Source organism: Tinamus guttatus, unplaced genomic scaffold (genome assembly GCF_059628265.1).
Source record: "Tinamus guttatus ecotype Peru unplaced genomic scaffold, ASM5962826v1 Tinamus_guttatus_pri_ptg000367l, whole genome shotgun sequence".
Classification (NCBI taxonomy): Eukaryota; Metazoa; Chordata; class Aves; order Tinamiformes; family Tinamidae; genus Tinamus; species Tinamus guttatus.
Window position 1 is genome coordinate 500,135 of NW_028288901.1, and position 25,851 is coordinate 525,985.

Consider the following 25,851-nt stretch of genomic DNA (forward strand, 5'->3'; position numbering starts at 1 on the left):
GTGCTGCTGTGCAGTGAGAAGGAGGCATCTTCCACCGTTTGGGCCACTTTGGGAACCATTAGCTCTTGGCAAAGCCAGGTAGAGGGTTAGATGGGGTTTTGAGGTGAGGTAACATGAGGTGAGGTGAGATACGGTGAGGTGAGGTGAGCCAAGTCTCCACAACTCAGTCCAGCCACTCAGGCTGGAGGAGGCTAGAGGTCTCCTCAACCACCTGCTCCTCTCCTCTTTCTTTCATTTGACCAAGATGTGAACAGGAAGACCTTATATCTCTTACTCATTACTTAAGCTGTGAAATAGAAATGTTGATCTGTCCCTTTTTATGAAGAGGGGACGTTTTATTGTCCGATATGGTACATGCATCAGAAGAAAGAGAGAAATATGTCTGTCTTGATGGAAAATTTGGGGCATTTGAGTTAGAAAAATGGCTCGTGCTTAAACTGATGCTTATGGGTGTTAATGGGAAGGCATCATAGCGTGGGAATGTTGCGTCTTCCAGTGATATTAAGTTCTTGGTCCAGAACTGGGGAAGCATCTTAATTTGGGAAAAGAGACTTCAGCCCATGATTTTCTTATGGTGAGGTCAGGAGAAGTTATGCATGTCCTTAAATAAAGCATGCCCCTAAATGTAGGGTTTAGGATCTTTTGGGGTTGTAGCATGATGGGGCCGTGAAGGTGTGAAAGCACGAGCAGTACCCAGGGGTGCTGCGGACAAGATTTGAGATGTTGCTCAGAGCTACTTTATGCTGGCCTTGATGGCCTCCATGTGCAGCAAGGCTCCCTATCATGGTATGAATGCACCAGGTGCATTGGGGACTACTATTCAAGAGTTAGCCTGGAAAAAATGGAAAATTAAAAGATGCTTCTGTTCAATGTATTTGCTGGCAGCATCTTTTCTGCTTGACATAAGCCCATGTTTTTCCCTGCGCAAGCAAATCAGCGTGCAGTGATGGAAGGAGGTGGATGAGTGCACGGACTCATCACTGCCTTGAGCATCCACAATAAATATGGAATTTTGGGCCATTAGAATTTACTTCCACAAAGGCTCAGTGAATGCCACCTGCGTGCGCATCGCTGGGTAAGGGCAGCTGCTGCGGAGCGGTGGCCACCGGAGGGACGGTGTCCTCAGCCACTGGCAGCGCTGCGCCCCGGGCTGGTGCAGCCGCTCGTGTCCGGTAGCTCGGCGGTGAGTGAGGCCAAGTGCAGTTGTGAGTGCAGGCAAGTGAGTTAAGTGCAGGCAAGCGAGTTAAGGCCAAGTGCAAGGTCCTGCACCTGGGGAGGAATAACCCCAGACACCAGTACAGGCTGGGGACCGACCTTCTGGAGAGCAGCTCTGCAGAGAAAGACCTGGGTGTCATGGTGGACGACAAGGTGACCATGAGGCAGCAGTGTGCCCTCGTGGCCAAGAAGGCCAATGGGATCCTGGGGTGCGTTAAGAAGAGCGTCTCCAGCAGGTCGAGGGAGGTGATCCTGCCCCTCTACTCAGCCCTGGTGAGGCCGCATCTGGAGTATTGTGTCCAGTTCTGGGCTCCACAGTACAAGAGGGATGTGGAGCTGCTGCAGAGAGTCCAGCGCAGGGCTACAAGGATGATCAGGGCCCTGGAACATCTGCCCTATGAGGAGAGGCTGAGTGAGCTGGGCCTGTTCAGCCTGGAGAAGAGAAGGCTGAGAGGGGACCTGAGCAGTGTCTAGAAGTACCTCAAGGGAGGCAGTGAGGAGGATGGCGCTGGCCTCTTTTCAGTGGTGGCCACCGACAGAACTAGAGGTAATGGCCACAAATGGAAGCACCAAAAGTTCCACAGGAGCTTAAGGAAAAATTTCTTAACGGTGAGGGTGACAGAGCCCTGGAACAGGCTGCCCAGAGAGGTTGTGGAGTCTCCTTCTCTGGAGATCTTCCAAACCCGCTTGGACGCAGTCCTGTGCCACGTGCTCTAGGTGACCCTGCGTGTGCAGGGGGGTTGGACTAGATGATCTCTAGAGGTCCCTTCCAACCTTAAGCATTCTGTGATTCAGTGAAGTATTTTTTTCTTTTCCATTTAGTAGACTCTGAGGTGAAAGCTGACCCAAGTACATGTGTTTTCTGTGTCTTGAGGAAACCTCTAGGAGGTTTCTTTTCAATATGTTTTTGTGCATCTCTTGTGCAGCTTGGTCCCACTGTTTCTAATGGATCTGGAGAGCTGTAAAGTAGTGATGCTCAGATACTGTTATTTTTCAAGCAGGAGTGTGGTACTCTGCTGTCTACAACTCATAGTCATGCCACAAAAGCAAAGACCTATCTATGGTACAAGTAGAGGAGCAGGAGTTTCCTTCAATAAAATGCTTCATTGCAAGCCCCTTTTCTGTTTTTTTTTCCAAGGGGAACCAAAATCCCTTCCGTTGCTTTGGGAGCTGCATGGGAGGAGATTTTAGGGGCGGAAATATCAGATAAGGGAGGAAAATCCAAATATTTCCAAATTTTAGTGACCTCTCTTTGAGTAGTAGCTTTCAAGTTGCTAATTCGAAGTTAAACTTGAAGAAAAGAGTCTGTTGTGCACCGTGCTCCTGGGCTTTGCCTTCTCCATCTTCTGGAAGCTCAAATGAGCTGCCTTGCCCTTCCCGGCAGGGATTTGTGATTAGCAATGGGGACGATGCTGGGCTGCTGCAAGCGTGGGGACCTGCCCTCATCGACGAACCTGCTGTCTAACACTCATCTCGAAAACGTCTGTGGAGGATGTTTGTAGAGATCTTGTCCTGCTCTACTTTGCAAACTGAACACCTGCAGGGTCTGCAGGAGAAGGGTGAATGGAATAATTTGCTTCAGTTCTGTGGGGTTAGGTTCGTTGACCGGATCTATTTTATTTTATTTTATTTTATTTTATTTTATTTTATTTTATTTTATTTTATTTTATTTTATTTTATTTTATTTTATTTTATTTTACTTTATTTTATTTTACTTCATTTCATTTCATTTCATTTCATTTCATTTCATTTCATTTCATTATTTTTTCTGGCACAATCCAAATAAGCTTGGCAAAGTCTCCCCCATTTTCTGCCCATTGCTGAGCTCCCTTTTAAGTGAGGTAACAAACTGCGGGAGCTTTTATGCTGGCTAAATAGGGCAGCTGTTGCTGGAGTGCTGTTCGAGCAGCTCCCTTTCTTTCTCTGCAGAAAGGCGCTCCTGTGTTTTGCAGAGCTCCTCTCCGTGCTCATCTGCACCTGATGCAGCTAATAAAAATGCAGCGGATTACAAAGTCGCATACATTAGTTCATAATTGCCTGTGTTCAAATGTAAGTCATAAAAGCCTTGGCTCTCAGACAGCGCATGGAGAAGCCAGTGATGGATTCCTTAGATTTTCTCGTGTAAGAAGGTGCGTTTTGTTACAACAGAAGCTGTACTTGGGAGAGAATTAGATGTTCTTGCGATGCCTGGATCCCCCATCTCATCGCAGCAGCTATGAGCTTTTGCTATTTTTACGATTTTTTTTCTGCATGTTTTTACCCTAGATGCACTTCAGTCTCCTTGAGCAGGTCCAGACTCTTGATAAAGCCATTGGATTGTTATCATCTCAAACTCTGGTCTTTGTGTTGGTCCCCCAGAGCCAACTCACTACTTGCTAAGAGGACTAATATTAAAGATGTCCTCGGTACTTCTCCAGTAGCTCTCCTCGTTTGTCAGGACCCATAACATTTTCCAGCGCATAAGAACACAATTAACAGTGTTAAGCAGAGCCTTTGGTCAGAAGACTGCGTATGAAAATGTTTTCTCTGCAGATCCACAGTCTGGGTAACAAAACCGAGATGCTGCTCTGTTTTGCTCGGTTATTGCTTCAGAGACATCAGAGCAAGCCAGGTTATTTTTCCATTTCATCATTTATGGGATTGTTAATTAAATTCCAATTGCTGAAGCTTTATTAATGATAATGACGTGAAAGCCAGGAAAAACACGCTGTGATTTTTCCAACTCCAAGCTGAGTGAGCAGAGCTGACCATGAGGGGAAAAACATCATTTTAGTTGTTATTGAGCAATTCAAATCTGGAAGTACTGCGAGACACTTGGCATGCCAGAACATCATCTTAACACTTGCTTTTCAGTTGATGTTATAATCCAATTAACATATAGAGCAGTAACAAAGCTCTTGAGTGAATGAAAGTAATTTGCCTTTAAATGACCAGCAAAACCATATTTGCAGCCAAGGTTATTCAACCCTACTGTGTGCACCTTTCAGCTCTCACACTGATTGCCCAGCGTTGGAAATAAAATTGCAAACCTCAGAAAAATGCAATGCTCTTAATGAAGGTAAATTGAACAAGCTGAATTGCCAAGGGTTTTATTTTGGAAGGACTCATTTAGCTATCGGGTTTCGGAGATGCTTGTTAGTGTGTGTCATTTGTGAGGCTTGGGAGTTTATTGGACTGCAGTAGAACTTCAGACTGAAATTAGCTGATACAGCCAAGGCAGGCTGTAAATGTGGCCTCGGTGTGAGCCTGTCGCTCTGGAGCTTCTGCTTTTCAGTGCTTTATGGAGAGCAAGAGCATAGATGTGAATGAGCAACCATAAAAGGAGGGATTTACTTTCATCACCTCTCCTTGCAACTTCCAAAATGTTCCTTTCCTCTCTCTATTCAGAAAACAGCCTGAATTAGGGAATAGACCTAATGGCCACCTCGCCCGGGAATTCAGTGAATTCTGCTGTTTTTGGAGGTGCTGCTGCTTGTTTGCAAGACTTGCCACTTCTAATTGCAAAATGTGGAAAGAAGTGGGGAGGAGATGTTCTGTGTAGCACGTCACCTTCTGACTGCAAAGGTTGCATCCTTGTCCTCCCTGCATGGAGTAGGGACAAGCAATGACAGCAGTGACAATGTTTTAGGGCCCTGGGAAGTGGGTCCAAATTTACTGTGGGAATAAGTGAGGTCAGAAAGTGGGTCCACTTATTCTCGCAGCAGACGTTTCTATTGTGATTTGGTTTCTTTTTCTTGCTCTATAATGTCATTGTTCATTATTATCATTATTCATTATTATTATCCAAAATAATTATGATTCTGTACAAAGTTCCTTCATGGTTCAATTCTACCAACAGATGCTTTTCCCAAAACTAATTAGGCCATGAAGTTTGCCTGAATCCTGCAGCATCATCACCGAGTAAACGTTTATACCCTTCCTTCAGATCAGTAATGACTTTGCCCTTGAGTTAGGTGCAAGGGAGAACTATTAGCAGTATATACAGGCCATGCCAGTGGAGTAATTCAACGCATGGGCAATTGCATTTCCATGGATAAGAGCTGCTGCCTTGTAGAGGATCTGTCCCTGGAAATGAGTGACTGAGGCTTGGCTGTCTCAGCCAAACTAACCGAGGGTCTTTGGGCACAGTAAAAGGAGGAGGGGGAAATGGGAGCTCTTACCTGTTGTTATGGCCACTGGGAATAGCAACTTCGCACAAACTTTGCTTCCTACAGCTTAGGAAGAGCTTCATAACTGCTCTGATAGTGAAATACTGAGAGATGCAAGATCTCCATTCTGAAGAACTCGTTTGCCAGGTACCTGCTAGGAATCACACAGGTCATACTGCCCCTGTCTTGGGACAGCATGGATAAAACAACCATTTGAGGACCCTCTTAGTGTTTTAGTGATTCTCCTCATCCTACTGAGTCAGTCAGGTAGAAAAATCTGCCCCCATGGAAGATGGTTTCTTTGACCTTTCTGCAGAAACTTGAGCCTGAGAGGTTGCTACCCATGAGAGCCGTCATCCCCGCGCTCGGAGGCTCCTCCGTGGCCAAGCTGTGTTTAGGCTCCTAGATCTTTTCCCCCAGACCTCCTTGTTTGAGCCGCAGGAGCACTGTCACCCCAGGCAAATTATTTCATGTCCTTGCTTGCTTGTCCCAAGTCTACAGACCAGTGTCACTGTTGCCCAATACTGAAGGAGGAGAGCGATGATGCATGTGAGATGCAATCTGCTTTTCCCAGTTGTCACTCCTGGAGATACTCAGGCCGTTTCTGATGTATACCAGGATGGAGGAGAGGATGCTGCACAGCTCTCTGGAGAGCTTTCCAGCATAGAGAATAGGGAATGCATAGATTTAGATGCATGGCTTGCTTATACAAACCAAAAGAAAGAGGGACCAAGCACGGGTACTACCAAGGTCATATACAGTCATCCTTGAGCCTTTTTGATTTTTGTTCCTCAACATGTATGCTGCGGTTCTGACATGGCCATTTTCACAAGGAAGAGATTGGAGAAGAGATCAGAAACCCACACAGGTGGAGATGCAGAGCTCTAAGTTGGCCATGCTTGGCAAGTGTGACCTGATAGGGCTGCTTCTGAAACACAGTCTTCCCCTCTGAATGTTTCCAGGAGGGCATGAGCTGCTGCAGGGGGGTGCAGTGCTGCTCGTGTAGAGTTTACCTGCAATCCCCATATGTTTTTGCCATACAGTTGCCGTGGACACAAATTGCACGGTAAATATTCACAGAAGGGCATGTATGGCTGAGGACACGTGAAGCTAACGGAGCGCTGCGAGGCAGCGGAGCGCCGACGGCACAGGGTGCCGTAATCATGGTTGTTCTGAGATTGCCACCCTGCAGGAGGCTCAGGTGTATTTATGTTGTTTAACGGTGTATGTAGCAGTTTTGAGTCACTTGATTAAGCATCTGGGCTTTTTTTTTTCCCCTTTCTGCAGCTCTCCATGAATTCCCCAATGACATCTTTACGAACGAAGACAGGAGGCATGGAGCTGTCGTCCTGCATGTCCTTTGTGTAAGTTTTCTGACACTGCATTTCTTTTCCTATAAGTTCGGACAGGGTACAGTACATATGCACTGACAAGCTAATACTGTTCCTTATCCGCCTGGCTTTCTCGTCTGGCACCAAAACTCAGTCATGACTGAGAGTGCTTTTTAGGAATTAAATTGAATATAATGTTAATACTTCCTCCTTCATTTTTATATAAGACTGTTTTGGAAGCACCAGGGCAGCCGTTGAACACAGCTGTATATTGCATGCGAATAAACCCATGCGAGTGCTCCAGAAAGGCCTTGCTGAGGACATGGGGCTGTTGTGCAGTGCCCACTCCCACCTCTGTGGTCCTCTCCCTCCACTGCTGATGGCTTCTTCACCCCATGGATGAGCTATGACTTGAGCCCTGGGAACTGAACCTCTCTGTGTAGCAGAGTGTCTCCTTTTCAGAGCCAGCTTCAGTCCCCGTGGGGACAGCCTGCATGGAGGTACTTTAGGGGTCTTCATCTGCGACATTAGTAAAGCCCAAGAAACTTCACTGAGGAGCTTAGGGCTCCATAGCCAAGGAGGGATTTGCCTCCTGGCATTGCTACAATGGGGATGGTTTGAGAAGACAGGAGAGTTTCCAGGTCCCCATGCTGAAGGAGAAGGCTCTGCAGCATATGGAATATGTTGGCGCTCTTAGGGGGCAGGATGGGGTCCCACTTTCACACGTGATATTGGACAGAGAGCATCACTTCAGTGTGCCCTGCTTGACTGTCATCTGACTGATTAATTGGCCATTTTCCTTGCTATGTTTTAGTTGGCCAAATGCAGAGCTTCGGGATATGCTAAATTACACGACAGCCTTCCCTCCCCAAATCTAATCCTCAAAAAGCAAACAATGATAGTGTTTGGTTCAGTTTAAGATCCAGAGGGCAAGGACTCTTCCAAAAAGTGCTTTAAAATAGATGCTATTTTACTGAAAGAATGAGACTGAAGTGCTAAGCTTGGTTTGATAGACCTAGAAGGACAGCACAGACCTCATTTTGCCTCATAGGCACCATGCCTGTAGAGGGACTGTATATCAGGACTGTTTGGTGTTTGAATAATACCGTAAATAGTTATAGAACACCCACATCATCTAATAAATACACTGAACTGCCTGTGAGACAGATGAGCTGCTTAAGGACCTTGTCATAATTGTTCACCCAGACTCCCTGCAACAATCTTGCATGTTTTTTTTCATGTAATTGCCTTCAAAAATCTGTTAAATCTTACACTGCCAACCTGAGGACTGCAGCTGTTTTTAAAAATCTTATTGTTTAAACAAAACGATTTGGTAACAAGCTTGTTTGAAGATCAGACAGGGCTTAACCTTTGCTTGAACTTGTTGTGTGCACAACACGTGCACCCAAAATATCCTCCATAAATCCTTGTGGCACTCCTAATGCTGTTGCTGTAAGGGAAGGACATTAATGAGGGTCTTTGGTTTAAAAAATTAGTAATGTTAATTAGTAGTATTAATTTTAATAAATTTGGAGTCACCAGAATTCCCCTGACCAGCAGAGTTCCTAAAGTGAGTTCTTCTTCCTGAATATGTTGAAGAAAGCATCATATCCTCTCACTGATCATGGTGATCCTAGGTTCTTTGAGGAGTTTTGGAGGACAGCTGGAAGGTAAGGAAGTTGCCTCAAAGTTCAGAAACACATCAGGAAGATTTTATCTAGGGATTGAGTAAAAATTAATGATATTCAAGTTGAATTTACATAAATTTAAGATCGGATTAGTCCATTAGATAGTTAAGTAGTATTAGAAGACCTTGTGTTCAGTAGCCTCAATAATCTTACACGAAGAAGCGCTTCTCCTCCAAATTGATTTTTCAACTTTTGTTAGGTAGATGAAGACAATCCTTTTCTTTTTGACATCTTGTAATTTAGGAAGAGCTGCCAAGCTGGCACTTCTCTAGGGAGAAGAGACTTTCATAAGCAGCAAAGAAAAAAGCTTCTTCTAATGAATATTTTAAAGCACCTTACAATTTTTAGTCCGCTTAAGTGAGCAGTCATCGTTAGCTATGTGTAATTATTCATTCTTTCTTTTTAAGTATAAATTAGATTGTATCTCATGTTGTAATATGAGTGTTCTGTGTTATGATCTTATTGCAGCTAAATGACTGCAATAATTTGTTGAGTAACATCACTATTGACTTATCTGGCAATCTAAAGGCTTCCAAGTTTCCATGGGAAGATTCAGGTTTGAGATGTTTTGGAAATTGAGCACTGAATTTGGGCTGGATTTTTAGCACCCACACACAATTACTCTCCAAAATTCATATAAACTGTCTCTTGAAGCAGTATCATACTGCGGCTAGTCACCCAGAGTTTCTCTGCAGTCATTGGAAAGAGAAATCTCCAGAGGATCTTCTGCTCCCCTACCTTAGGTACTGGGTGAAGGCTTCAGATTGGGTCTCTCCTGCTTGGAGATCCTGTTATTGCAGCAGTGTTTCAAAGGGGCCTTGGGGGCAGCATTCATGGGATTGTAAGGGTCATTGACACTGGAGCAGGTTGCACAGAGAGGTTGTGGAGTCTCCATCCTTGGAGATACTCAGAACCCACCTTGACGCAGTCCTGGACAATGTGATCTAGCTGACTTTGCTTGAGCAGCGGCAGTTTGGACTGGATGCTCTCCAGAAGTCCCTGCCAACCTCAACCTTTCTGTGGTTCTTAATTAAGACATGGCCTCCCGTGACCTTACTCATAGGGGTCTGTCTACACATCTCAGGCTGCCATTAGCCTGCTATTTCCTAACTTGTGAATGTTGGATTTTGTGACTTTAGTGTTCTCTTAGTGCTGTTATAGTTGGCATATAACGCAATGCAGTCTGCAGGATTTCAACAAGTCACTTAATGCTCATCTTGGCTGATGTTTTTCCTTCCTCGCTGACATCTGAACGCTGATAATTTTCCGGGTTGTTTTCCTTTCAGTTGTAGTGCCCCTGAGCCCCAGTCAGTTTTTGTGGGTTGACGAGGAAAACTGTTTTTCATCTGTTAAATTCATGGAGGTATATTAGCAACTCTTAATCAGAAAGTGGTTAGGCCAGATAATGTAGTCTTGTAAAATATCCATAGGCAGTTTCCTCCCTTGTTACTCTATTGTGGATAATATGGCAAACTATCAGGAGAATTTTTAAGAAAGGAATTAACTACATTTAGATAAATTCATCTCTGCATGTAAAAAACTAGTATAGCCCTATACAGCTGTCCTGGGCTAAATATGTGCTTATAGAAGCACTTTGTTCCCTTGTAAGTCATGTTTCTTAGATTTTGGTACAAAAATATTCCTTTTTAAATCGCTGTGAGTTACAGGAATGAGTTTATACTGAGACCATTAAAAATGTGGGTTGCTGAAATCATTCTTAATCTCTGTGGAATCCATGTCTCCAAATGTGTTTCTCCAGGCTATTTGAAAGAGACAGGGCCTGAACTATATTTTTCATTACTGCTAACAGTAATCATGCAGTCTTCTCTTACAGTAGACTATGTGAACTATTAATTGGACTCTTTTCCAGTCTACCTCAGATTATGATTTGGGGCTTCATAAGTGTTCTCAAGGAAGTTTATTTTTCCACAAGCTTTTTCTGACAATTTTGAATAGGTTGAAGATACTTTAACAGAAATCAAAGGAATTATTTGAAGACTGAAAATTCAAGATAAAACTGTCTACTTTGGGAAGAAAAAAAGGAGAAAAATCTGTTTTTAATAAGAAAAAGATGTGAGCATCTGTTGTCCCAACAGTGTCCTATCGACTTGCTTCCCCTCTAGCAAGCAGCAAGGCAGATACTCCAATCCATTAGTGCTCTATCATTCTGCATAGCAGTTTTATTGATTATTAAAAATGCTGTTTCCCATTGTGCCTATATATTAACAGATTATATTGTTAAATAAAATGATAAAAGGAAAACCACAACAAAAAAGGTTAGACTCACCCATCAAACTCTATAATCTCCCTAGCAAGAGATGGGTCAAAGTAGGACATCCAACTCTGGTTCCACTGCCAGGCTGGAAATGCCTTTGTAGATGTCTAAGAGAAGGTGAAATGTCCTGATTTCTGCAAGAAGTTGTGCCATCTTCTGCACTCTGTGGCTGCAGAGAGGCTTCTTCAGAGTTTCATGTGCAGCCCCTGCTCCAAGTCTGTCAGAAGGGCTGTTCAAAGCTAGACGTGCTTGTAGGAAACTGCTGGCCACAATATCCTTGGTCATACATCATCCTGGCTGTGGACTTCACTGTGGGGGCAGCTTTTTCCCTCCTAGCTCCCTTACATGGGCAGGAGACCTTCCTTCCACTGGCCAAGCATTCAGTGGTGGGAAGTCATTTGCAGGTCTTCAATTATGTCCATCCTGGCCTTCCTCCACAAGAGAAGTCGGAGATGTCTAAGACCTACTTCAGATGCATCTCCACAGACTGGATAAGGTAACATCTCTACTGACCTAGAGGTCCAGAATTGCCAGGATCAATGAACCCCATGGGCTGTTCTGTCCAGAAATCCACTCTAGATAAATTTGGGTCAATTTCATCGCAATATGTCACTCATTGGGACAGATGCTTTTAACCTATTGTTAAAGGGGAGAAAATGATACTTAGAGAAAAAAAGAGAAAAGACAATAGTTGGCTTTCTTCAGGCCTCCTCTTTAATCTCTATTGAAAGGGGCTGTCATCCTGTTGGGATGATAAATCTCTAATTCTGTTTTTTTTAGCCTCCGGCAATACAATTACCAAATGTCTGATCAGATCAGGGCGTGTGTGGAAATGCAGTTTGTGCAGGGGAAAAAAATAAAAGGATATAGTCACAGACTCATATTGGCTAAATTAAAATTTCTCTGCAGGTTTGGGGAAACCAAGGCTGTAAAATCAAAGGTGCCTTCATAATGGCAGGGATGGAATGGTGATTAGCAGGTCAGGAGAGATTTTTTCTCATGTTTATTGACCTCTCTTTAAACCATTATTATTATTATTATTTATTTTAGTAAGAACTTGTTCCCTTTCTCCTCTCCCCCCTTTGCCATACCTTCGTGTGCAGTTGGACAAGGTGAATCATATTCAAAGGAAGTCAGATGTCAGATAACCAGGACAAATGCTATAAATTGGGCATTTTGGAGGATGCAGTGGACAGCCTGTCAAGGGACTCCTCAAGGCATCTTCTCCCTGCTGTTTAATGAAAATGAAAACATGAGCCACAGCGAGTCCCATGCTTGGAGCTCGTTTGGAGCTCATGGACTGATTGCTTCCCGGATGCCTTTACCTTCTCTGCTATGAAAGACAACAAAAAATGTTTCTACAAATACATCAGCAAGAAGAGGAGGGCCAAGGAGAATCTCCATCCTTTACGGATGTGGCAGGGAACATTGTCACCAAGGATGAGGATAAGGCTGAGGTACTTAATGCCTTCTTTCCCTCTGTGTTGAACACTCAGATCAGTTAACACTCAGATCAAGGTACTTCGCTGCTTGAGCTGGAAGACACCTATGGTAGGTGGAATAAACCTCCCGCAATTCAGCAGGAAACAGTCAGCGACCTGCTATTCCACTTCTTGGACGCTAACAAGTCTGTGGGGCCAGCTGGGATCCACCCCAGGGTTCTAAGAGAGCTGGTAGAAGTGTTTGCCAAGTCACTGTCCATCATCCATCAACGGTCTTGGTCAACCATCTAAAAGACGCATGTACAAGACCCATCTATAAGAAGAATCGAATGGAGGATCTGGGGAACCGTAGGCCTGTCAGCCTGACCTCAGGATCAGGGAAAGTTATGGAGAAGATCATCTTCAGGGCGATCACACAGCATGTGTGCGACAACCAGGGGATCAGGCCCAGCCCACATGGGTTAGTGAAAGGCAGGTCCTGCCTGACCAACCTTATTTCCTTCTACGACCAGGTCGATCTCTTCTCCAGAATAACTACTGAAAATAGAACAAGAGGAAATGGTCTCAGGTTGTGCCAGGGGAGATTCAGAATAGATATAAAGAAAAATTCCTACGTGGAAAGAGTGATGAAGCATTGGAACAGGCTGCCCAAGGAAGTGGTGCCCTAGGAAGTGGCTGCCCAAGGATGGTGGTCACCGTCCCTGTCAGTGTTCAAGAAACACATAGATGAGGCAACTAGGGACATGGTTTAACAGGCATGGTGCTGAAGGACTTACTGTTGGACTCGATGATCTCAAAGGTCTTTTCCAACTATAATGATACTGTGATTCTGTGACTCTCCCTTGCTTTGAGGTGGGCAATGGTGGCCTGCAGTCCAGGTGACACAAACTGCTAGAGATCTGGGCAGGCAGCTGCAGGTGTAAGTGCCCAGCAAAAGAGGTTTGAAATGTAAGGAATCTCTTGCTAATACCACAGGTGTGTTGACGTTTATGGCAGAAGAAAGGAAACAGTTGAAATTATTGCTATTTTTTCAGACAGATGCTCAGCAGTACCCTGTGCTGGGAGAGCTTCTCCCAGTTCAGTTAAGGATGCATGTATTTAATGCAGACTGGGACCCTCTTAGGCAGGCTAAAAATCCTGAGCACTCCCTCAATTCACTCTCTCCCACAAGGAAAAGAAAAAAGAAGCATTTGACCAATTTGCAGCACTTCCCTCACTGAGACTGAAAGGCCTTAGGCCTTTTTCCTTCAGCCATTACCACTTTTCACTAAAGTGAATGCCAACGTTTTGCTTACATTTATGGTCCTTTGGACCATTTTCCAGCCTCTGAGTTTCATAAAGTGTAACTTACATTTATTCAAGTTTTATAAGGAGTGACAGAGAAACACAGATGCTGTTTGACACCTTGCAATGCATTACACTCTTGTTGCAAGATGCATTGATTCTCCAAAATAATGTCAGAATCATCCGTTATGGTCAATTTCCCCTTTATCTTAGAAATACTTGAATTATTTTTTTAGCATGCAAAGTTTTCTTGACAGAGATTTTCACAAAAATTATTGGCAGTGATTAAATTCTGGAAAACTATAAAGATTTTTTTAAATTTTAGGGATTTAATTTTGTCCCTGGAAACTCAAGATAAGAACAAATACCCAGAGCCTGCTTTTATTGTTGTTTCCCCCACAAAAAACATGTTTAATCTACTCCCATCACCTGAGCTTCTACAGTAAACCTCAAAGGCAAGCAAAACAGGATGAGCTGCTGGTGATGTAGGAATAACTCTGCTTCATGAATAGAGGAGTTTACATCTGGAGGGCAAGGAATGTCCATCATTCTAGTGAAAACACATAGTTTGATCCATGCCGTGGAAACCTGGACAATGCACAGATCGAAAGTAATTTTTTCTCTGCTCCTGTTCCTCTCCTGACCTCAGAGAACAGCCCAGGAGAACATAGTTACAACAAACCAAAATCATCATAAGCCAAGAACTGTGGCAAAGCAAGAACAGTCGGAAAGCAGGGACCTCTTCCTGCCCTCCTTGGGATTTTCTTGGGCTGAGAATCAAGGAAAATATGGAAGGACCTGATTTTTTTTAAATAGTTTGCATTTATAATGGAGTGTGAGAGCATGAAAGCGACAGTCCAAAACCTGGCAGAGACATGAGGCATCCTACATCCCCCAGGTTCACAAACAGGCCTCAGTCTGTAAAACCCACAGTTCTGTCGTCTGATTTCTGTATTGCCATAAGTGAAAGCTGAATAGCAGTAAGTCTTTCATTTTGTCTTCTAATGATGGTTTCCTGTTGAAAGGGCTTGCAGACTAGTTCAAAAAACGCGCATTATTCCCTTCTTATGCTATATAAAACTTGGGAGATTAACCTCTCTCCCAGAGACTTTCTGATCTAGACCTTCACTGCGGCAGCATCAGGATGGAAGAGGCATCTCCAAGCGGAAGATGGGAAGGATGCAGTAACTCAGGCTCACCAAACACTGGGGACTTCAAGAATCATCTCAGTGCTCACATGGAAAAAAAAAAAACACACAAAACATTTAGGCAGAGAAAGTTGAGTGAGCCTGAGTTCAGCAGAATGAAATGTGAGTGGTTTTGTCTTGGAGAGTTGAAGAACTCTCGAAAAACATGGATCAGTGGTGGCTCTGAGACAACCTGAGCTCTGGAGCAGCAGCCCCAGCCTGTCCAGGCAGGGCTGTCTAGCCACCCACATGGGAGCACTTCAGCTTGTGCTGCAGCAGAAGCAATTGGACTTGAAACTGGAAGGAACAGGCTGGAGGCAGGAAAGCAGAAGCTGGAGGTAGAACAAACCTGGAAAATGTGCTTTCCAAGAGCTGTACAGGAGAAGGGAGACATGCCTTTTTTGCACATTGCACTGAATGTTTGGATTAGAACTCATTTATTAAAAAAAAGAGATTTATTATGAAAGATGCTCATAACTATTGAAAATACGCAACAGTCAGAAAGAGTCTAGTTTGGGACGGAACACCAATGGTCTTGGGAAAGGCTTGATCTTCAGCAAAGCAGCTGCTGGGCTGTACTTTATAGGAAGTTTACTTGCTCAGCTAAACCTTGGTTGGGCACAGCTCAAGCAGGCCTCGTCTCAGCCTCGGGAGCTGGAAGGATAACGGGATCCGGTGTACGGAAAGGCTGTGAGGCCATGAGCCCCACAGGTCCTGTTCCTCATCACTCAAATGCTGTAGCAAAGCTCTGTTCTCCACCAGTTGATTCCTTGAAGTGTCATCATTTGCTAAGGTTTTGAAGCCTGAGTGACCCTTGCTAGGTTGATCGTTTCCAGGCTCTGGGACACAGCTCCTGCTGCACCTCAGAGGCTTTGCAGCTTTCCCCTTGGGTTTCTCTTCAGAAGCTGAGGAAAAGCCCTGCAAGAACAGCAAAGTGTTGTGAGACTAGAGGATGTCAGACCCGTGTGGACCTGATCTGGTTTGGGGCAATGGCTTCCCACATAGCAGTGCCACCCTGGACCTCTGTTTCTCCTTCCCATATCTGCCCGTTTGGACGTGATCTTCCAGGCAGCTACTTCGCCCCAGTTTTGCTTTGGGGCCTGCTGCAGACAGTGTAATGCCCTGGCTTTGCTCCTGCAAACCCATCCAGGAGCTGCTTTTACCTGGCTGTTGCGAGGGTTGTGCTGAAGCAGATGTCCTTCAAGAACAAAACGTGAGGAAGATTGAAGGTGCTGGTTAATGCGATGCAGCTTGCAACTCCAGGGAATATTTCAAGCTGAGAGAAGAGGCCAAGATCTGTAGAAAACCACAAATTCGATTAATAGAACACTTTGATTGACTTGAATTTCATCTGCATTAAGATAAGCTTAAAAAGCAGAGCAAAATAATGATCTTTCTGTTATTTCCCTTTCCTCTTCACTGATGTGAAGGGAAATCGTATGACTCCTTTATTGGTTATCGGGCTCATTTAGATCGTTTCCGATCCACCCCACTTTATAATTGGAGTTATGTGAATTCTCACATAACAAATAGGTAATTCATTTCTTCCTTATCACTAACATTTCTCTTCTAATGTCTTTTTTTCTTCTTCCTTGCTGGAATAAATGGTCATGTTTTGGAGGTGTTCCCCCTTGCCTTCTTATGCCTGCCTGCCTCTCTTATCATTTCTGCAGTAATGTGTGTCAGCGAGGAATCATCATAAGCCATAATAAAATATTCAGAGCTAGAAAAAGCAGCCCCAAAAGTTCCTCAGAAAACCTCTGTGATACTGAACATTTTTCAATGACCCCAGGAACAGGCCGTGATCCCACCAAGACTTGGACGGGTGTTTATTTGGCTTTGCTACCATAATGTTTGCAAAATTAGCTGTGCATGACCGTGTCAGATACTCTGCGTTCAGGCAAAACTCTCGATGAGGTCTGGGCCTCACCCCACTGTGATACCTTGACATATTTAGAAATTAATAACTGGTGGTGCTGTGAGATCAGCACGTGGCCTTTGCGTTGGTGGGGCACAGAGCATAGTCTGAAGCGCACAGCAGGCCTTGCCAGGGCTGCTTGGACTTGGGAAGAAGTCCTCATAGTAGTTCATGACCAGACTAGGAGCAGAGAGACTTCCCACTGTGTATATATCTTTGTATGGCCTCTGCCAATCCTCCCCTCCTGAGTTGGTCTGAGGTTTTAGGGTGGCCGAAACTGGGGCAAGAGGCCACTCTGTGGCAGAAGGCAAATAGTCAGGAAGGTCCCTCATAAATGTTAAGTCACTGGGGCTGGGATATTGGGCAGTGTTTGTGGTAGAGGAGAGGTTTAAGATGTGGCTGGTGTTCAAAGTAGCTCTATAAAGCAACCAGATTTTGAATATTTATTGCAAATTAAAACAGACTGTATTTCCGTGTCTCTTAATGACAGAATTTATGTGATTCTGTTTGCACTTCATCAGTTACATAGAAGAAAAGCTCCCAAACAATGTATTTCAATCAAGACAGTAATTGCATCACGTCAGGCATGTTTATATCAAGATAGCACAGGATTTGAATAAAGATTCTAGGGCAAAGTCACATCCAAAAATCCTATTTCCAAGTATAAAGCATAATCCTTGCCATCATACACTAGGAGGTTTCTAGGAATTGAATTGCACTTAGTTGTACAAAATCTGTCCTTAATCTCCCGGGCCGTTGCTGGATGTCTGGCCGAGGGGCAGGATTGACGTCAGCCCGCGGGGACCAGCAGCAGGCAGGTTTCCTACCTCCCCGAGGCCTTGCAGCGATCGCTACGCTTGTCCTCTGCTCTGCCAGGTGGTGAGACAGGGCAGTGCATCTCCTGGTGGCCTCTGCTGAAAAGGGAGCTCTGATAACCGCTTTGCTCACGAAGGAGTGGAAAGGAAATAATACTGCAGTGCCTGTCCGTGATAACGTGGAAAGGGAGTTAAAGCACACTCATGTGCCCTTTTGGTCCCGATGCCAGAGTTATTTCTTTCTAGGACTCTTTACTTTCAGACATATATGAGAAGCTCCGCCTTCTAAAAAAACACACACGCTAAAAAATGTTTGTTTTTTCCACTGGCTCTGGGTATTTTGGGGTCCTGTCTTTTGCCACAGGTCTGTGCATGGTGGTGGGAAGTCCTCAGAGGTGGCTGTAGTGTGGATGGTCTTCGTTACGTCTACAGCAGGGCCAGGACACGGGCTCAAGCCTGGCTGTGATTGTCCACATCATTTAGCATATTCTTTGGCATGGCTTTTGCCTGTGCTAACAGGAGTGAAGGCACATGGATACTCCATGATCTTTCCATTAAATCCCAGATAGCTTCTTCTTGCAGAGAATATGAAAAAAAAAAGAGAGAAAAAAAAGGAAGGTATAGCTTCTCACATGCATACCAAAACAAACACAAGATGAACTGGGGTGCTGCAGTTACGTATCTTTTCCTGATGCTCTCCAGGCTCGACATTTTCTCTCTTCTTTTGCAGGCAATGTATATGTTTTATGCTTTGGCAATCGTCTGCGATGATTTCTTTGTCCCTTCATTGGAAAAGATTTGCGAGGTAAGTATTAGAAAATTTTACTTGAGCTTATGTTTTGCTTTAGCAGCAGTTCTCCTTGAGAGCCTCAAAACATGGTGGTTGTGTGTTTACCATTATCTTACAGTTTCCCCCATGTTTTTTTATTTAGTTGTTCAACACTGTGTGTGTGAGTTGGCTCAGCTTCATGGTTTTCACTTGCAGGAGATGAGCTGTGTGTCTCCTGATGGGTAAACTTGGCCGATGCTCTTTCTTAAAGCTAGCGATCTCCTCTTAAATAACAAATCCTATGTATGTATCATGCCACTTTTTCAAAAATGGAGACAATTTATAAGGAAGTAAAAAATGTGTCTTCTAGAACAGTGACTACCCATCTCACTCCCTAGCAGTGCTGCAGTATGTGTTTGCAGGTAAGAAGCCCAACAGGGCTTAGTGGCTTGTCTCATGCTTTGCTCCTCAGCCACCTCAGTGGACATTCCTCTTGGACCAAGAAATTACACCTTTGAGATAAGATTCCACCACAAAGTACTGGAAAGACAATATTAAATTGTTGCCCATGTAAGGAACAGATGCCTCCCTTACTCCCTGAAAAACTCTTGTCTTCTCAGTCCTCTTGTCTTCTCAGTCACGAGTATCCTGGAAGCGGGGCCTTTAGCTTTCTTTAAGAGGTGCCCTGCAAGATTTCACAAGCCAGCTGGACTCTAGATGCTCCTACAATACACACGTGTAGAGATGTCATTGCCTGGTGCTCCCATCTCCTTCCACAAACATGTTCAGAGCACCAGGGCTTAACTCTGAGCGGATATGAATTAAAACTTCTGGTGATTTACTCCTGTGGAAACTGTGAATTTCAAAGCATGTCTATGAAAGGACTAGTTCTGGTCTAAGTTGTAAAGTGGCAAAGACAACTAGGTCAGCTGTAAAGAAGTTCTTGAACACCTCCAGCAATTGCAAGGGACCCTGACCCTGTTTTGCTAAGGCCAGCATGCTGAAAGTTTAGAGGACAAGGAGTACATTTTAGCTTGAATCTGTTCCGATGGTGGCAGGGTGAACATTGTGCTTGAAGTGTCTTTGAGTCCTCTCTATTGCCAAACTCAGGCAATGAAATTTGTGCTGCATGTGGGAAACAGGGATTGGTCTCAGCACGTAGATATTTCTGTCAGCTGGAGGAGACACCTGCCCATCTCCCTGGCAATAAGTGTCGCTCATCGTGGAAACGGAGCTCTGCCCGTACCAGGGGGGAGGCGTAGGAGGTGACATGTGAAATCATTCATAGCGACAGCTCTGATGGATGCTGACTCCCAGCTACCCTGTTATTTGTGGCTCAACAACCTACCATGAAGGCGTGTTTGGCATTTTTTTTTTAAAAAAAATGTCCTCAGGAAGTGCCACTGTTTCCATACATGAATATTCAGGTAGTTAAAGGTAGTAAAGTCATGGTGGGAGCTAACGCTGTGGCTCAGATAGGTTTGATGAGGACCACATGAATGCACTTGCATCCAGGATGAGTTAATACCAGTTAGTTTTACAGGTAGAAGTGTCGGATGTTCTGGCACCATTTGTTCTCCTGGCAGCTCTGAATCATGTATTATCCGACAGCACAAACAAAATGAGACTGATAAGGTTTATTTAATTATATGTGCAAGAGAAAAAATGTAAATTGAATACTATATCTGGCATACTTGGAAAAAGAAGCTACTGCCCAAAAGAGAGATACTGTTTCTTTAGATGTTATTTCCTTCTCTTCTCACAGAGAAGATGGACAGCATCCTACATTACCTAACGAGATGAGACCTATGGTACCCAAAGAGGTTGTGGAGACTCCTTCTCTGAAGATATTCAAAACCTACCTGAATGCATTTTTTTGTTATTATTTTATTTTTGTTCATTTTCTAAAACGATTTGTACTCATGTTTACAAAAGGGTTATATGACCCAACTAACGTCACACCTCCATTGCAATTTGCTTACAAATATCAGAAAAGAAATTTTTGCCTCCTATTTAGTGTTATATTTTCTGCCATCTTACATTCCTGGCAATAAATTATCTAGTAATTGTCTTCCAGGGATCCCACTGTAACTTTACATTAAACCATCCCCACAGAAGATCAGCCCAAGTGGTTTCCCTGATGAACGGTCTTTCCTTTGGAAAGATACACTCTAGATGCAGAGTGAGTGTTAAAAGGATGAGCGTTTCTTTGTGCCCACAGAGTGTCTGCAGAAGAAACCAGTGTTTTGGGCTGTGCCTCTGCTCCTTTGGACTTCTGCTCAGTAACTCCAATCTTACTTAGTCATTTTTACATAAAGTGTTGAATCAGTCTCTACAGCTTTTATAGCAGCACTGCATCTGGCATCCTGCTTAAAAAAGCATTCCCAATGAGGGAATCCTTTCCTTTTTCCTTGGCCCCAGAAAAATCTTTAAAAATTCTCTATTGTACATGTGTGTTCAGTGGGTAGAGCTAAGGACATTTTAAGCTCTTAAGAGAATTTTATGGTCTACTCAGTCAAGATTAAGTTGTTTTATTTTTCCCCCTGCAATTTTGGAGGAGCAAGTGCACTTTGACAATGAAAAAGTTAACAAGAGAGCCTTACGCCATTAGGAAGAAATGTTTTCTTTTCTGGTTTGTGCTGTTTCAAAGAATGCAGAGCTCTTCTGGAAATGTTCCCATCACATCCCACCGCCTCTCCTTGCTCGTGCAGCGAAAGCCGCTCGCTCCCGCGCGCGCGATGCCGCCTGCTCCGGGGAGCAGCAGCTCGGCGTGACCAGGTGGCAGCGGGTGGCTTTTTTTTTAGCTCCTCGTATGAAACTGCAGAAGGTGTCAACAAGGCATGTGGTCTCTAGCAGCTTTGTCTCGTTTACCGAGCGCTGCCTTGTACAGATGGAACAGCGGGAGTGTGGGGAACATAAAGGAAGTAATTAACCGAGTAAATCTTTGGAAACAGCATATGTCAGAGAAGTTTGCGTAGGGTGGCAGGGCCTTTTCTTTCTAGGAAACACTGTTTGAAACAAGAGAAGTCCCTGGGCCTCACTGTTGGAAGCTGTGGGAGGTGTGTAGGTTCGGTGACAATCCAAGAAAATGGATGGTGAGTGTCTAAGGCTGAGATGTTCTTCAAGGCGGGAGGTCAGGGGATGGACGGAGCCTGAGTTCCAGCCCTGACCATTAACAAGCCAAAGGAGAAGGGATAAGGGGTATTTTGGGAGTCATGGTTTTGGGAGCCTGGTTGGTAAAATGCCTCACTGTCTTCTGGAGTATTCCAGTGTAGAAAAGGATGTCAAAGCCCCAACTTGCCCTCTGTACAAGGAGAATTTTTGTTAAACAGCTGGAGAACAACAGTGGAAATTAGCAGTCACTACCACCGATGATGACTTTTATCCCGTGCTTCTCCTGAAATACACATTGGCAGTTACATGCTTTTAGCAATCCATGTAACTTTTCCAGCTGAATTCCTTCAATTCAGCGTTGTCAGTTCTGTCTCAGTATTGTAACCAGTGACTCTGATGTGTTTTTCCGCAGCGTTTGCATCTCAGCGAAGACGTTGCTGGGGCAACTTTCATGGCAGCTGGAAGCTCTGCTCCTGAGCTGTTTACATCCGTCATAGGTAACTAACTGACCTGCTGCTGCTTCTTGAAATCCTCTCTTCCCCTCACTGGGTTTCAGAGCTCAGATAGGATAGCTAATCCAGCAGAACCAGGGCCAGCACCACAGTCAGGTCACCGTAACCACCTCTTAATCTCACCTTGTAGCATAGCTGAGGTGTGCTGGGCTCTGCAGGTGCAGCCTTCTCTTCCTTTCCACCCACCCCCTACACATGCTACTTGGCACAGGATCTCTAGGGCTTAGTGTGAAAGAGTGCACCTCCAGGGCCGATGATACCCTGGAGGCAACTCTTTGTGTCTTCAAATACACAGCCTCCACCATCACCTTCATTCTGATTAGTCTTGGAACACCTCTGTCCCTCCAGGAAAGCTGAAGAGGAGTAGAGAATTTGAGATCCTCAAATAATGAGTTGGTCAGAGCGTCACTCTACCAAAGTATCGCTCTGCTTATGGGAATCATGATCAACAGTTTCACCAGTAGTTCTGGAAACTCGGAGACACTTGTATGCTCCTTCCAAAGCCTCAAGCTAAGAGGTTGTTGTGTGGATGGGGATGACAAATCACCTGGATGTGCCAAGAGCAACCCAGCTCTAGGGGCAAAGGTTTGGAGAGAGGGGTGCTGAGCTCAAGGCCATGCAATGAAAAGCAGTTTTGTAAAGAAAGGCTGTGAAAGAGATCTTTGTCTCATCCTGGATTCATTAAGCCTAGAAACAGCAGAAACTGCCAGTACCCATGCTTTTTAATCACAGTGGATGATGCAGTTTGGGGTCCTCTTTTATTTTATTTGGGGAAAGGGACTTCAGTCAGAGAGCTGTTATAAAATGATGCTGTATGTTATGTATGACATAAGAGGAGAGTCTTCTTGCATTTGAAGTCGTCCGTGTACCTAGGAGGTGGGTTATCATCAGAAGAACAGGAGGGTTAAGGTGATCTCTCTGTCTCCATGAGGATGACTGTTCGGAGCTTAGAGACTTTTCACAAAGGGGCTTGTAATGTAAGCCGTTAACCCCTGTGAGAGGCTTCATGTTGCTTTTTTGAGCAAAAAATATGTTCTTTCCAATTTATGCAGCTTGTCTTGAACTTGTTTTTCAGGTGTTTTTATCACGAAAGGCGACGTGGGTGTTGGAACCATCGTGGGCTCTGCTGTATTTAATATTCTCTGTATTATTGGTGTGTGTGGGCTTTTTGCAGGACAGGTAAGAGCATTTAAGGCTTCCTCATGGTTCTTGCTTCTTTACATGCCTTGGTTGTACTGTGAAATAAGTTGTAGCCTTGCCACAAGGATCTCTGGCTTGTTTTCTATTTCACGGGGCCTTACACTGTTCCTCTTGCATTTTTTGAAATGAAAAACAAAACAGCAAAGATCAGCTCTGGCTTTTTAAGCAGCCCAGTAGATAGGAGTAGTCAAAGGAATGCAGTTGTTTTTTGACCACATCCTCACTGTAGCTGCTGAAAAAAATGGATTGTGACCTATGTATCATGATGTTTAAGACCAAAGGAGCCTCTGATTGGTGCCAATGGAAACTGGTGAGGCATGGCAGACATTTCTGAGAGCATTAGGACCCTTCTGGAGCATCATGAAAGATGCCCCCTTTTTGCAAGATAGGTACGGATGCACATGGTGAGCTCACCAATGTTGTTGGTGACTGACATGACATACAAAATAATATTGGTTGGGCCTTTCTTTGTACTTTATCTCATTGATAGCCACCAGATGGTTTATGTGGAAAGAGATTTCTAAAGGTCTCTGGTCCAAACCTCCAACCCAACTGCAGCTCCAGCAGGGCCAACTTCAAAGTTAGATCAGGTTGTTTGAGGCCATGTAGAGTCAAGTTTTGAATATCTCCAAGGAGGCCCCAACATTTTACATTACTAGCAATAAAGCTATCAATTCCTCGTATAATTTCTGACCGCATTTCAGCCTGTCAGACTACATATGACAACACGAGTTATTCATCTGAAATTAAATTAGGCTGTGACATCTCAGCTGCTCTCTGACTTGCAGAGATGATTGACTCGCTGTAATTAAGTATCTTAATCTGCATTCACCTTAGCATTTGCCAGCATGCCCAGTATTTTTCTGGTCTCATAAAATGTTATTTGAAATCTTCTTACTCTGCAGACTTGTTGGCAATGAGGTAAAGCAGGATTATAGAAGCAATACAGGGCAGTGGAGTAGCTATTTCTGACAGAGGAATCCAAGAGAAGGGACATTTTTAACTTGGCCAGTATGTGAAAGCAAGCAGGGAGCTTGGACCTTCCCGGGAAGGTTTACAATCCAGTTTTTATTTGCTTTCACCACAGACATTTTTCAAGATGAGGAGGAACATTTTTCACAGTAGGAGGGGGCTGGAAAAAAGTCTACAATCTACTTTTTAGACTCATAAACCCCCTTGATTTGCATCGGAACCCGAAGGATATTCAGGTGCCAAGATGCAGCTCTGGAGCTGGCTCACAACGATGGGGCAGTGCAGCAGGTGTGGGGCATTGATGGAACAACGTGCAGTTGAACGCTACACACATCCAACACATTAGTGGTTCTGCCACAACACTTACTGTGAAGATCTATTTGATCCAGGCCAACTAGTTGCTACCAAAGCTTTCCCAGGGCGTGAAGCCCTGTTCCCCAGAGGGGTTCTCCTGTAATCAGTAGGACTTTTTGCTCAGGTTGCCTTTTGAAGCAAATGGAAAAGTTTAGATGTTTAGCACAATGGCAGAGGAGCTAAGTCTTCCTGCAATATGCCCTGCATTATTGGTCTCAAGCCCCTAACCTGCTAAAAAACTTCCCATGCAGGTGGGAAAGTCCCATTTCAGCAGTGCTGATATTACCTCTGTGCTTTTCATTTATTCCAACTTTTTCCTCCAAAGTCCTTCGTTTTTCCTGCTGTCACCCAATGCATCCTTGCGCCGTTGGTGGAAACATTAATCAGCGTAGTCGGTCCATGGGAATGAGCTAGCTCCATGTCCCAGCCAGGCAAGTTAAAATATTTATGTATGTCTTTGTATGTTCTTCATATATATATATATATTTAAACTCATATAATTTATGTAAAACCATATATATGTAAGGACTATACAGACACATACAAGTATACATGTTTCTATAGATATATATAAAAATGGGTTTGAGCTGGGAGTTTTGGAGCAGAGCCCAGTTCGGGACCCTTAGAAATTTAGGGCCCTTGTAAAGTGCAGAAGAGACCTGCTGAAGCAGAACTCGTGTATAAAACACACAGGGCTCTTGATCCAGCTACAGAGCAAGATGCTCATCACATCTCCAGATGCTTCTGCAGCCCATGCTCTAGTGTGCAGTAACTAAACCTGCATAATTACAGCACTGATGAGGAGCAATTTCCAGACGCTCACACCGGTGATTTCTGTGCGGGGATTTGCAGGGAGTGTGCTCTTATTCTCAGCAGGGCTTTCCGTTCGCATCCGCCTGCCGTCGGTGCAGTATTTCAGTAGGATCCCTTAGATATCTGTGGTGATGACGACAGCATGCGACCAGAATGGAGGTCATTGATTCCAGTAGCATTCCTAAAATCTCTGAAATCCTTAAAATCTCTGAAATACCTGCCTTTTTTTGTTGTTGTTTTTGTAGTTTTTTGGAAGCTGTTCCATTTGCACATTTGTTTTTGGTGCGCTTTTTCTCTCTGTTTTTATTTTGCCATCCAAATAGGGAGGACGAATGGCAAAATGCAATGGTCATTTCCGCTTTTGATTTCTAAAAAGCACTCTGATTTTGCAAAACTGCTCCGTATCATCAGAAACCCCCTTTTTTTTCCCCACCAGTGACAAGCTGAATTCAAAAACATCGATCAGCTCTCCCCAGGGTATATATTAATTTTAAATTAGGCTGCAGCATGTATGTGCTATGTTGGGTGTGCTGTTCTTTGGCTCTAGCAAATAATGTTTCCGGTTACACACACATCACTTAAAAAGAGAAACAATCCCCCACTCCCCAAATTTTATGTATTTTCTCCAACACGCACACTGATGGATCATTTTTTCCAAGCATTTAATGGATGGGATGTCCATGACTGCATCCCTGCAGGCGTCGTGCTGCTGGGACCGGAGAGGAAAGCACATTGCCCACACCTCGGTATGACACCAGGCACCTAAGAAACACCCTTAAAAGAGCATTATTAAGGTTGAAAGTCAATTGCTGAG

At 44.2% G+C, this 25,851-nt stretch overlaps 1 protein-coding gene across 1 annotated transcript in view; it reads left to right on the forward strand.

The window, feature by feature from the left end:
- Positions 1-3,298: 3,298 nt before the first annotated feature.
- The window catches only part of SLC24A3 (solute carrier family 24 member 3), a 52,004-nt gene continuing 29,451 nt past the window's right edge, over positions 3,299-25,851 (forward strand). Inside the window, 5 exon segments of the mRNA XM_010214209.2 lie at positions 3,299-3,336; positions 6,619-6,727; positions 18,034-18,108; positions 21,599-21,683; positions 22,774-22,877. Of these exon segments, the coding sequence (XP_010212511.2) occupies positions 3,299-3,336; positions 6,619-6,727; positions 18,034-18,108; positions 21,599-21,683; positions 22,774-22,877 (411 nt within the window).